Genomic DNA, 13928 nt, shown 5'->3' on the forward strand with positions numbered 1-13928 from the left:
ATTGGCAAGAAGCTGCCGCTCGCGGCCATTGCAAAGGGAAAAAAAAAGGCGCGCATTTGTTTTTACAAGTTTCTGAAGCGCGCATCTCGTCAATTTAAACTCGCCAGACGCATCCATGTTAAACATAGCAGAATTCGCACTTTTCTGCATATGGAGAATAAAACTCTCCAAAAAAGCTACTTTTTAATAAATTCGCCAATTTTAAAATTCGCTGCTCTCTGCATGAGGCCCAAAGACTGTAAAACCTGGTCAATGTAAATCCTCTTCATCACAGTGACAATGTGAAATACAGTACAGTCTCTATAAGGTCTACAGTGATCAAGAGCAATAATAATGAATAGAATGAAGCTTTGAAATACTCACTGAGTTATCCCTTGCAGAGTGAACTGCAGTTGGCGTTCTCCAGTCCGGATCAAACGATGAATGAAAGAAAAAAGGACAATCCGGCGCGAAACGCGTTAGAGTGTTTTTTTAATCCTGTTTATGTGCCAATAAATTTACATTTGTTTATGCTATTTACCTACCCATGGTGAGTCCTTTCGGCAGTGTGACGCCACCTTTTTTCTTACATCCTAATGTTAATAATAATGCTAACCTCATTACTACAATTAAGCTAAGGTACCATATAAGACAGGAATCCTACAGTTCTAGGTAGGAACTCCCTTATTTTGGCTGTAGGGTCTATGGTATCAGTTATGGGTGGGGACACATTGCTAAATAGCAGAATCTATGGACACAATTTAAAAAAACGTCCTCAGTTGCTTTGATATTCAATATGCTAAATGAACCAGCTCACCTCAAAGTAAAGTTAATGCATATAATTATTTGGGATTATCAGAGTGTAACTACAAATCCTGTTCAAGCACCAAGATTAGCACAACGTAGGAGTTGTGGACAAAAGATTTTTTTTTAAATGAATACATTTTATTTTAAAGAGTAAGACTCTATTGACGGAAAACCAACTGCTGCTGACCATTAGTAATGACCTATTTTCCCCTGTCTGAAAGTCAACAAACGAGAGAGATTTAAGAAATTACAAACTTTTAACCAGTAAAACTGTGCTTGATCGCAGGGGTTGCTGTTAATTACTAACTATTCATTGAACTTACTTTGTATTTGTTGTACAAGTTGTAGGAAAGGAATGTATTGCAGATAAAGAAATGTGAAATTGAAACAATGCTTTGACCAACGTTTAATAGTTTAGCTTTATATAAAAATAAAAAGACGAACATCATACAGACCTGTAAAATGGAAAATAACCTGTTATGACCAAATAAATATTGACCATTTATGATCTTCACAAATACAGTATATATAATGCAAGGCTTTCAATAAAAAAATACAATAAAAAAAACTGTTCTTGAAATATGACACAATGAAAGACATTATAAATGAAAACAAATGTGTTTATTTCTGATTATGACGATCCCAAAACAAATATAATCTAATTAAAAAAAAGTGTATGGGCTGAAATGTCATGTACTATTGAAATCTTTAGTTTTTGTCTACAAGGTAAAAATCAACTTTCTGTGTTAACTTCACCAGTAAATAACTTCTTTTTAATATATAAAAAATGACTTACAACAATGCTTTTTATTTTACAGGCATCATATAGATATTCTGTACTCATTTACATGTTGTATTTACATTGTAGAAGCACTTAAAAGCTGCAGCCCCTGAAATGTATTATTTTGGGGAAGAAATAAGAAATCAAACTGTTCTTAAATTTCTATTCAGCACATTTTCAATGGGTTTTTATTTGTTTTACAAAGCATACAATACACATTTAGCATCTACGCACCAAAGCCATTATTTGTAATGTGAGAAAACAGCAGCTACTATGGAGAATTCCCAAAAATCTAAAAACAGAGGTATATCTAGAGTGCAAAAATATAACACTGTGAGACTGTGTCAAATGAGGACAAAATGAGTTATTAACATATGATAGCATGTTGCACAGTTAACCACATAGACAGGCTACCAACATGGATGACTATTCTGGATGCTGCCAAAAAAGATGATGAAACTTTTACAGAAACCACAATAAAAACAAAATATAGTACGTTTTCTTTGTAGTGTACAATTTCTGAAGGCTGCCCCTTCTAAAGTTATGGACTCCTTCCCGTTGATTTTTCCTCAGTACTGGAAACACAAAGCATGCATTGCTGTAGCTTAATAAATTACCAGTTTACAAAAGTTGTCACATTTATGGAAGAGATTTATTGAGGGAATTACTAGATTCTGTGGCCCCCTAATTTAAACAGGAAAAAAAATACAAAGATCTCAGGGCTCATTGAGGATAAGCAAAAGTGCTAACACAGAGTATGTCTGTATCATTCTAGTTTTGAAATAGTGGTTATGTTATGAAACCTACAGCAAGACAAATGCAAAACTGCTGATATAAAATAAAAACCTGGCAATCCATTTGTCACCAAAGTGGCTTACGCAGCAAAGTGGTTAAAGCAAAATGACTGAAATGATATTTCAAAATACTACTGTTATGTCTATGCAAATTACAGATTCTGAAAATACCACGACTACTTAAAAGTCCGAAATATCAGGCCAATATTGTCACATGAATATAATGGATGTGGTTGAGCTAAATAAAAACATAATCATTTTAAATGACCCTAAAAAGCATTAGGGATTTTATCAATGTACAGTACTGCCAGATTACTCCGAGGTACAGTACAGTTTGAGGTCCAAATGTCAACAGTACATAATTCCTTAAAAAAAATGTCTAAAGTGTCCAGTGTAATTCAATGTTAACAATTAAAACTGTCTGTGTGATACGTTTTAAATTCCCATTCCCCCATTAAAGTGAAATACAGTAGGCACAGTACAATACCCAGTGTATTTGTGTTCTGGTTGTAAACATAATGGTAGCAAAGTGTAATAGCACATCATTAAGTCCGGGGCATTTTACAATGTAGGCCATGAGACATTTATGTACTCATAAATTATGAACTGGGAGTACCCCATTGTGAATAGTACTATAATACATCTTCTTTCTTGCGCAACTGAGAAGAGTCAATAGTACTAACAGCATTCCCAGAAGAATGAGACCAATAGCTAAGAGAGAGATCAGGGCTATGTATGCGTCTCTAACAGATAGGTTCTTGCCCAAGAATGGTATTCCAGTTGGGTTTTCACCTGCAAAAAAAATGAAACAAGAAATCATTGTAACATGATGATAATAAATTCACGTTGGCATATAATTCACACCAGATGAAGTATACTTGCCTGTTGGAGAGATACTTTCCCCTGTGAGTGAGTGAATAAATAAAAAAAAAAAAACAATTAGTTTTCAATTTGTTTACATTTCTTATTTAAACTGGTAATTTTCACACGTACACTTACATAAAATAACAATGATTGCATTCAATGGATAAGCAGAGTGTACATTTAAAGGTTGATGTACATTTAAAGGTTGATGCACAAAAGAAGTCACTTGCCCAGCCCACTTACAATAATATCTACAGAATGTTTATTTGTCATATCAAGCCACGGAAAAATGATCGCAGCCTGTGAAATTAATGCATGCGCTGAGCTGTCACAAAGGTGCTCTGTAAGAATATGTTACTGCTGAATCTGTGAGTAGGTGGCGATTCTGTCTTTCTAAATGAGAACCGCACAGATTCTTTTAAATACATGGATAAAACAGCTCTCTTATAACACCCACATCAATGAAGACCCCCCACCCATTTCATTTCCCAGGGCCATGCACACACAGTAGTTGTCATAATTCTAACCAGTGTTTTGAGCTGTGTTTTACGTAAACCCTGTGCTCAAAGGCAGTAGGGCAGGGGTAGCCAACTCCAGTTGCTTTAAGAGCTACCAACAAGTCAGGTTCTCAGGATATCCCTGCTTCAGCACAAGTGGCTCAATCAGTGGCTCAGTCTTCAACTGAGCCAACTGTTCTAAAGCAGGGATATCCTGAAAACCTGAATTGATGGGACCTCATAAGGACTGGAGTTGGCCACCCCTACTCTAGGGTGTGCTGAGTACCACTCCTTGCATACCAAGATCAAAACAGGAACTATTTAGACATTGCAACGAGAAGCATCCATGCCTGTATTAAATAACACACCTGCTCTCTTCTGCACTGTAAAAGTCGTTTCCATGCCAGCATGAATGTGATCTGTCACATGACAATGCAATAACCATGTTCCTGGGTTATCTGCTACCAGCTCTATTGTCTGAAAGGTCCCAGGAAAGAGATCATACACATCGGCCCTGTGCTCCTTGTCTTTCTGTAATGCACAACAAAAGGCAGTGAAACATTAATTACACATATTTAATTGTGGATTAGGAAGTCTCTCCAATGAGAAAAGGTGATGATCACACACATACACAGTGCTGAAGCAGGGATATCCTGAAAACCTGACCTGTCGGGGACGGGAGGGGACTCGAGTTGAGAACCCCTGAATTAAATTAAACTAGGGCAGATGATCTTTAAACAAAAAATAGTTGACTCTGAGGCAGCAGGGATTTCTATGCATTGCACATCGGGGGAAGGTTGGTTGGGGGAGAGGGGAGAGGAACGGGGTGGTACTGCTTGACAAAATTCAAGCAATCACTGCTTCATACAAAAAAAAATAGTTTTATGTGGTATTTGATATTATAAATGTTTAAATTGTAGATGTACTGTATGAACTTTCTTCCACACATAAGGGAAAAACTTCTGGAGTATAATAATAATTGAAAAGGCGGAGAGTATAGATATAATGATGAAGGGAAGCCTTCGAAGGACACTGTTTTCAAGCAATACATTGCCGTAGGGTGTAATGTTACGCAGAAATTCTTTGCATGATCCTCCACAAAATGCAACTTTCACAAACTGGTACAACTGGCTCAACCGCTAAATGACAGAAGTTTTACCTCTGTTCCTACAGCAAACAAAAATATCACTTGCGAGCACATTCAAGTCTGACAGTTCAGCAACCCTGCTTTTCCCCACTATCTCCTAGCTTACAGTGCTTCCACTGCAGCCAGGGATTCTGGGTAATGACATGCAAATGAGCACACAGTGTGTCATTCTTCCTACAAATGCTGCAGTATATGTGCAGATTTAGTAGTTGTGATTTAAAACCAAGCATGTTAGAACATCTTAATGCATTAATAAAATAACTTTGGAACCAGTCGGATATGCATTAAATAGTCCCTTCTTGAATATTTTTTTTCCTTGGAACTAACCTTAAACAGAAAGCTCTGAGCATGAAAATGCACCGTGTGCATATCAACTTCATTTCCCAGACCAAGCAGATACCAGTTGGTCTTATCCCCTTCAGTCATTGTCAGCCCATGCAGATTTCCATAGATCTTCCCATTGATTGCTGGGGGAAAGAATTAAAATAAGATGATTTGCCAATTCTGTGATACCTGTCATTTCCACAAACAACTTCCACATTGTCACTGGCGCTACATACACATTTATATGACAGAATATATTAAGGGGTAAATTCTATATACTCCAAAGTGGCATCCAAACATAGGCTTCGGAGCATACAGAATTAACCCCTTAGTATAATTTCAATGGCTTACTTCAGATTCCCTTCATAGCAAAGAGGCAGATAGCATTCCCCTACAAGCACCACACAATTCGATGAAAAGACCTTGCTTTGTTGTCAGGATAGTTCGCACCAAGCAATATCAATTACCCATGTACAGTATTTACTAATGCAAGTAAAATTACATCATTAATAAATAAAGTCTGTTCTTAAAGCTGCAGTTCAAGCAATATCCTAAATGAGTTTTTTTTTATAAATCAATTCTTTACTATGAGAAAATAATTGTAGCATAAAAAAAGTTAGACATTTTTTATGTATTATAATGTAACAAGAATTTTTTTTTCTATAGCAACCATTTACAACGTCACATCCCCTTCCTCTTCTGAGACAGGCTCTGTCACACCCTATTTGCCCTCTCTCTAGCAGTGCACCAATTGTATCTAGTGAATGCTTGGTCACATGATCTTCCACACAGAACTTTGCATCTTGGGTACTCTTCTGAAGCACTGACAGTGATTTAGTGAACCCCTGAGCCGAATCTTTGCCAATCAATCACAGGAGAACAGATCGATCGGCATCTTAGCTAATCACTTGCCAGTGTGCAGATTGTATTGAATGCAATTTTTTTTAAACGGCACTTGAACTGCAGCTTTAAGATCAACAGCAGTACTTAAAGCTAGACTGACCTAACGGACCCAAATTAGTCGAAACTGACCCATGTTTCCCACTGTTCGACCCCTGCCCAATAGTAAAGATGTTATGTTTTTTTACAATACATAAATCTGTAGCCCATTGTACCGCGCTTCGGAATATGTTGGCGCTTCACAAATAAACGCTAATAATAAGGTGGTTATGATTCCTGATATTGACCAATTGGTACAACTGACATTATAGCAGTCCTACCAAGTTAGAATCTCAGAATCAAATCAGAATTTAGAAAATGTAGCAAATATCCAAAAAAATGCTTAATAGCAAGTATACATGTGTAGGTGGAAATAGATGACTTATCTGTTTGATATATATATATATATATATATGTATATATATATATATATATATATATATATATGTCACGGTAGCAGGGCCACCGACAGATATCCTGGGGGCTAATGAGGCTGTAGCTGGTTCAAGTAACACAATCTGTAGCTACAATGTATCTAGGAATCTCTGCTTGATACATACTGTACTGTTTCTAGTTAGCAAATATAGCTGCCAGGATGCTGATATGGAATTCCCATATTTTAGCTTCATAGAATTTTTTCTGATATCTGAAGCAGTCTGTATAGAGGCAGCCTATACTCAGGTAATATATATTCTACTAATAGGTAATATATAGTACCAGAGATAGCTGGTACCACTGTATATTCTACAGTAGGGGGTGCGCAAACTGGGAGGCCCCGCGCCCTTCCCCACAAACTTTAAATTAAATGCCAGGGGAGCACGCAAGGACTCTGTAGGTCCCGGACCTTGTCTATGGTGGCTTCTGGCGACGCGTTGCCAAATGACGCCGCCGGGTCACATGACATCATGACGTCAGAAAACGCAGTTGAAAAGGTAGGGGAGAGAGGGAGGGAGCAAGCATGGGGGAGAGCAGGCAGAAGGGGGCAGATGAAAAAGTTTGCCCATCCCTGTTCTACAGGATGGAGAGGCTACTCTGTAAATGGATGGAGACAGACAATATCTGAAGCTGAAGATCTGTGAAAGCTGCCTATAGTGAGTGCTCAATATCGGACCCTGTAAAATCCCTGCTGAGAAGATATACCCCACTATTAAATATGCATAGTGTAATTAGTGTCACACATGGGCCAGCATATGTGATATACTGTGTATGAACTTGCTAAGTGGTGCACGTTCCCAATCCTCCTCTAAGCTTTTTGGCTTCATGGCGAATGGGCTCCTGACACCAACAGTGTTCTTCTACACAAGAAAGAGTTAGCGAAAGAAATGGATCTCAGACATGGATTAAAAAAAATAGTGTATGACCATGTTACCAAAGTGTGCATGCACAAAATTAGACTCTTATTTTATGGACAGCAAAAAAGAATATCACTTGTGAGCACACTCACATGTCTCAGCCGGGCCTGCAGCCCTGCTTCTCACTATTATCTCCTAGCATACAGTGCTTCCACTGCAGCCAGGGATTCTGGGTAATGACATGCAAATGAGCACACCGTGTCATATTTTGATTCTAGACCATTTTTACATGGGCCCCTATAAGCTTATGCCTGCCGCATTACACAGCTTTTCAGCACAGGTTGGGTTAAAGACGTATTTATGGACAAATCATAAAAAAAAATTTAAAAAAAATGGAATGCTTAATTAAGGTCAATGGATTGCAGATCTCAATGCAACATTGCGAGTCAGGATGCTCTGTGGTTTAGTGTTGCTGATTTTACATTACTGGCCACATCCCAACAGCTCTCCTGTAAACACTACGACGTTTTACATGTGGTTTAAATGTGTGATGTTACCCAGCTATAGTGTCTCGTGTTATTTTACACTGACACATTAAGTTGATGTTTGTGCATTTCCCTTTTTAAAAGCACTTGCCATGGAGTTTGTTACTTTCCTCAAATTCGTCTGTTTTATTCACATCATCTTTGTGAACATATTTTTCAATGTTTTCATCCAAATACCAGGACTCGTTTTCATCAAACACCAGAAATAGCAACGTAAATTCCCGGGTGACATCTTTTCTCCGTCCTTCTCTGTCTAGCACACCTTTTCTACAAGTTATTAATGGTCCCACCAGGCCGCTGTACATGTCCTAAAAGTAAAAAGGACAGATAACAATTAGCAGGAATATTCAAAATTCTAAAGTATAAACTCATCTGGGACTCGCTTTAATTATTTAACATTTATGTCTGGTGCACTTATCATAATTATCTGTATTTGATCATGCAAAAAAAAAGTCCACTATATATGGTTGCTTGGAAATAATATTGTACCTTGACAAAATTTTCTGTGGAATAATAAACCCAGGTTAAACAGTTTGGGTCATCACTTCCTGGTCCTGATCGCTCTGGGACATTCCATCGATAAGTGTTTGTTCCTCCTGAAAAAATATGTGTCTATGAAATGAGCAGGGTATATAACGCCCTTCCAGAACACAAATCATATCACAAGACTTTATTTATCTGAGAGCACAAGCACTTACACATGTAAATTCAACACATTTCTTTGTCTTTTTCACTCAATAGCATGCAGAAAACAATTTCAGCAATTAAAATAAATAATGTATAACAAGAATTGGACAAGATGCATGTAATGCCATCAGAACAGTGTTTTTCATCCCTTCTTGGAAGTCCCCAGCCAGGCCATATTTTAGGCTAACATGTGCACTGTATGTTTGTAAAATCAGCTCCGTCGTGGTGTCCCGAGGAGACGGTTAAAAAACATTACCCTAGAAGGATTGCGTTTAAAAGTTTGCCTATTATTTTTATTTATTTTTTACAAATGTAGTCACTGGTATGAGTGTTTGCTTTACAATGTGTACATGCTAAAGATGTACACAATTTGGTGAAACCAGTGAAATGCGCCTATTTTCCTTCAAATAAAATTCGTCAAGCATTAAAAAGTTGAAATGCAGGCTCCCGTGGCCCTTTATACACTGCCATTTACAGTAAATGGATGTGAAAGTCTTGTGTTTGCGCAGACTTTCAACAATCCAATTTGAAACATTCACACATCTCTAGTACACGGACATGTCAGTAAGATCAGCGACGTTCCTACGTGCAGTAACAAATAGGAATTGTATGGTTTAATGCAGGGGTGCTTGTGACGATCGTGAGGGTTTTGGCCCGGGATTCACGGGGTTACCCCCCAATGGCCCCCCTCTAACCTCGCCAGGGAGACAAGGGGTTAACTGGGCTGAGGCCCAGAAATGTGATTTAACCCTTGTTATAACATGAAAATGCTTATTCCCCTGTGTAAATGTATTATTGTTGCTGGATCAGTGGCTGCATACCACCCACACTGGGACTTAAGGGGTTAATAAGCTACAGTTTAAGAAAATTCCACTGTATTGTGTCTTTTCAGGAAATCTGGACTTCAAAAGGCTTAATTGAAGTTGAATGTGAAAAGCAGAAGGGTTTTTTAGTGTACAGTATGTTAATACCTAATTGCTATGCGGGACCCAGGGCCTGTTTGGGTGGTGAGCGTTAAAACTCACACTTACACACCAAGGTTCCTGCAGCAGTGAACATGACAAATGTCCTCCCTGCTTCAAAGGGTTTTATTGATGGGGGCTACCCCAAACAGGAAATCAGATTGAGTGACCTTATTAAATATAAGAATATTATGAGATGTCCTTGGCTGAACATGCTAAGAGTTACATATGTGTATTCGTGGGATTTAGCCCATCTTTTGAGTCTAAACACTGTGTATCTAACAGCTACTAAGTGCCAGATATTAATATCTCTATTAATTTTCATATTACACTGTAATGTTTGGTTTCTCTGAGAGCGCCAGGTGTGACGGAATGTATTAATATGTTTCACCTGCCTGTATGTATTACTGAACGGAAGTTAGGAAGTGATTTGCAGTAAATATGAAATTTTGGTTGAGTTCTGAGAAACTGCAACCCCCCTGTTATGATAATGAGCAGGAAGGCTAGAATTTACATCGCCTGGTCATCAAAGGCTAAATTGCCAATTGCTTATGCTTGGCCCAACTGACCAAAGGAACTAACCAGTTTAAGTGTAACATTTCACACTGAACAATGGAAGTCCCAAGTCAGCTTCAAAAGCTTCAAAGGGACTTTTGCTAGACGGCTCGGCGCCGTAACTGGGAAAGAAGGGTTAAAATGATATATAAGTCAAAGCCACCCTTTTACCCATTGTCTTCATGCAAAGTCTTCACGTGTTCATTGTCTTCATGCCTGCATGTCATCAGGCCGGTTGTGCTATACCATCTTGATTGCTTATTACAGCCTGTCATAAGCTACCATGACAGTGCTCAACTCCAGTCCTCAAGACACCCCACCCCCCCAACAGATCAGGTTTTTAGGATATCGCTGCTTAAGCACAGGTGGCTCAATCAGTCCCTACTTGTGCTGAAGCTGGGATATCCTGAAAACCTGACCTGTTGTGGGCGCTTGAGGAGTGGTGTTGAGCACCCCTGGTTTAACCCATGAGTGGACCCTATTGCTATAGTTTTATTATAGAAAGCAATTTACAGTAGGTATTCATGGCAGTCTGAGCTAAGAAAATACTAGAGGCTGAACCTTAAAAATACATTAGGAAACATAAATGCCGCACAGGACAACCTGTTAGAGGGGTAATCTTTCCAATCCAGAAAACACTGTATGAATAAAATATACAGTACTGGCTTTATTTATGGAAATCTTGTTATACATGTTTAATTATTAGGAAGCACAGCATTATGCTAGATGGTGACAGGCATTTTTGGATTGCCCAAACACCTATTACATGCAGTTATCAGCAGAGTGCTCCAGCATACAAGAATACAAGAATAATCATTGTATATAGCATTACATCTTTTTTTGGTTTGAATATTTGGAATTTCTCCTTTAAATAACTCTTAATTAAATTGTTGCAATAAAAATAAATGCAGTCTATTTACTAACATCTTCTGGTTGCAAAACTGGAGCTAAACCAGTGCAAAATACCAGCACCACATTTATCAATGAAAGGGAAATCCCATTACAAACCATTGGACTTATTCCTATTATAAATCCGGTACAATTCTTTTGCATTCATGTTGCCCCAGTTTTTAACGGGTAGACTTTAGTAAATAACCCACAAGTAACCCGAGACGACGATTGTCTGAAAACCTCCATTGACTTGAATGGGGCTTGTGGACGACCTGCCCCTCCGGACAATATAGACTTACCCCCTTGGGACTTGTTCATAAATGACTTACCAGGCTGCGTTGCCTCAGCCACATTCACTGCCACAACCCCATGAGCGTGTATGGAATAGGGCTTGGTGGCTTTATTCTTAAACACAACGAGAATGCTGTCTCCAACCTCTGCTCGAATTAATGGACCTACAGTACAGTAAGACATACACAATGTGATAATGTTATTGACTTCAGGATTTTCTTTACAAAATGACCAGATGGCTTTGATAAATATAAACAGACCCATTTTGCTATTATTTGTAAGCACAGAGTCCGATTGTACAACACATGAATGCAGTTCTCCACTATTTTTACACTATATTCAAAGAACAATGTGCCTCATTGTGAATAACATGAATCTCACCCTGTAGCAATCATTGGGATTTATTTGAAAACCCCTTCACAGTAGCTGTTAACACTGATTTATAAAAGGTGAACATTCCCGCAGCATAGAAATCGGAGGGAAAGGGATCCCTACTTGTAATGTAGCCCCCATTGTATTTGCATGGTATGAAACAGCTGAAGTTGTTACGTTCTTGATCACCTACAGATGTAGGAGATGTTATTGCACCCTGGAGTGGCTCAGTGAGTAAGGACACTGACAGGCACTGAGTTTGAAGCACCTGGTTCTATTCCCGGTGTCAGCTCCTTGTGACCTCGGGCAAGTCACTTGATCTCCCTGTGTCTCAGGCTGCGCGTATAGTGCTGGCGACGCAACCGTCGCGTCAAAACTAATGCATTGTTGCCGTTGTCTATAAGCTACTTATAGTACAGGCGACGGAGCGACAGTGCTACCAAAAATCTGGTAGTCACTGATATTTGATTTTTTCGACGACGGTTTCCCCTTGCGGCCAATCAGGAGCTTCTCCGTCCCTCTGCCCCCCCCTTTTCTGACGTCACTGGCCTTGTAGCCAGCGACGTCGCCTAAAATTTAAATTCAACTATCGCAATGGTGACGTCATCTGTCGCGTCGCTGTCGCCGGCACTATAAGCGCGGCCTCAGGCACCCAAAACATAGATTGTAAGCTCTACGGGGCAGGGACCTGCGCCTGCAAAATGTCTCTGTAAAGCACCGCGTACAACTAGCAGCGTTATACAAGAACAAACAATTATTATTATAACTTCTCATTACCGCAGTTGCGAGTTTTACCGGGTGATTTGCAATACAATTCAATGAAGCTACGATTTGCCAACAGCAACACGCCAATTAGTGCATTAACGGGAGCAATAACATCTGCTACAGCTGTAAATCCCTTCTGTAAATAGCCTGGTCACCTGTTCAGAAACCCTTCCTTGTTTTTGTTACGTCACTGGCAGAACTGAAGTGAAGAAAACAGACAGAACCTTGTTGCTGCACACGTAAAATGCCCCAGGTCATTGCATGGTTAATGCAGAGACGTAACATTACTTGCATTCAAAATCATGTAAAATTAATTGGGTGTAATAGTAAACAAATTAGTAAAAACAATTAAAAGTGTGTGTGAGGGGAGGTGTACTTGGAATGATAATTTAAACATTATATTGGCGCGTCTGGTCTCCGCCAAAAAATATAATGTGAACAATTGTTTTTAAAGAGAGACTTGTTGATTGTGAGCACTGGTTGTATGCGGACAGATCTATTAAAATAAATAGACTCTTGGATCGTGACCAGAGATTCATTAGTTAAACACTCCTGGTCTGTTTGTTAACCATAGTTCAAAGAGTTAATGAACTACTATGCAGACTCCTCTTCAACCAACAGAGGATCATGGGCTTCTGTGCTTCAGGCTGGGTCAAGAGTTGGTGCCGCAGTAGGATGACGAGGGTGAATCCCGGCAAAGGTAAGAAACACATTAAATGTTATTTAATTGTGTATTTTTTTTAAGGTTGGTCATTGTGCTTATCTATGCCCCTTTCATTGTGACAAGCCATGCCCATATTGTGGGCATGGTTTACCACAGTCACAATCAATGGCTTTATTACCAAATGCTTGTTTTTATTTAATTCTAATGTATTGAATTTGGTGCTTGTTTTTTTTTTTTAAGGTTGCCTATTCATTGTCATAGTGGCAAGCCATGTCCATATTGTGGGCATGGTTTACCACTGTTACAATCAATGGGTAGAGGGGGTAGGGGTAGTTGCCCCAAGGAGCGGGGTTAGGCCTCCCGGGTGGGTAGGGGGTAATCCCTTAATTACCATTGCGGTTACTTACCGGTAAGGTGATTAAGGGGTTAGTGGGCAGTAGTTCGTTTTTTTAATTTAATGTTGCTGCCCACAGAAGATGCAGAGGACGGTGATGATGACGAGGACGACCTTCATCATGACAAGGGTAAGTACAACTTTAATTTCATTTTAATGAGAAAATGCGCTATTATCCATATTTGGATAATAGGAATTTTGCCCATTACAATGTGTGTTGGGGTGGGGGTGGGGTTGTATTTTTTTTAAATTGTATTGCACTGTAATGGTTTTTGTATAGGGAAAAGCGCTATTAGCCATCTCTGGCTAATAGCACTTTTGCCTAATGCTTTGTTGTTGGTGTTGTTGGTACAGGGGGTGGGGTGAAGGGGGTTGTTG

The 13928-nt window shown here is 39.0% G+C and overlaps 1 protein-coding gene across 1 annotated transcript in view; it reads right to left on the minus strand.

Annotated features, from left to right (window-relative positions):
- Positions 1–1179: 1179 nt before the first annotated feature.
- HEPHL1 (hephaestin like 1) overlaps positions 1180–13928 on the minus strand; it is a 60331-nt gene continuing 47582 nt past the window's right edge. Inside the window, exons 14-20 of the mRNA XM_075592504.1 lie at positions 11394–11519; positions 8459–8565; positions 8061–8277; positions 5197–5336; positions 4091–4253; positions 3244–3264; positions 1180–3153 (exon numbers count right to left, since the gene is read on the minus strand). Of these exons, the coding sequence (XP_075448619.1) occupies positions 2954–3153; positions 3244–3264; positions 4091–4253; positions 5197–5336; positions 8061–8277; positions 8459–8565; positions 11394–11519 (974 nt within the window). The 3' untranslated portion in view covers positions 1180–2953. The remainder of the gene's footprint in view (positions 3154–3243; positions 3265–4090; positions 4254–5196; positions 5337–8060; positions 8278–8458; positions 8566–11393; positions 11520–13928) is intronic.

This window comes from Ascaphus truei, chromosome 3 (assembly GCF_040206685.1).
Source record: "Ascaphus truei isolate aAscTru1 chromosome 3, aAscTru1.hap1, whole genome shotgun sequence".
Taxonomy (NCBI): domain Eukaryota; kingdom Metazoa; phylum Chordata; class Amphibia; order Anura; family Ascaphidae; genus Ascaphus; species Ascaphus truei.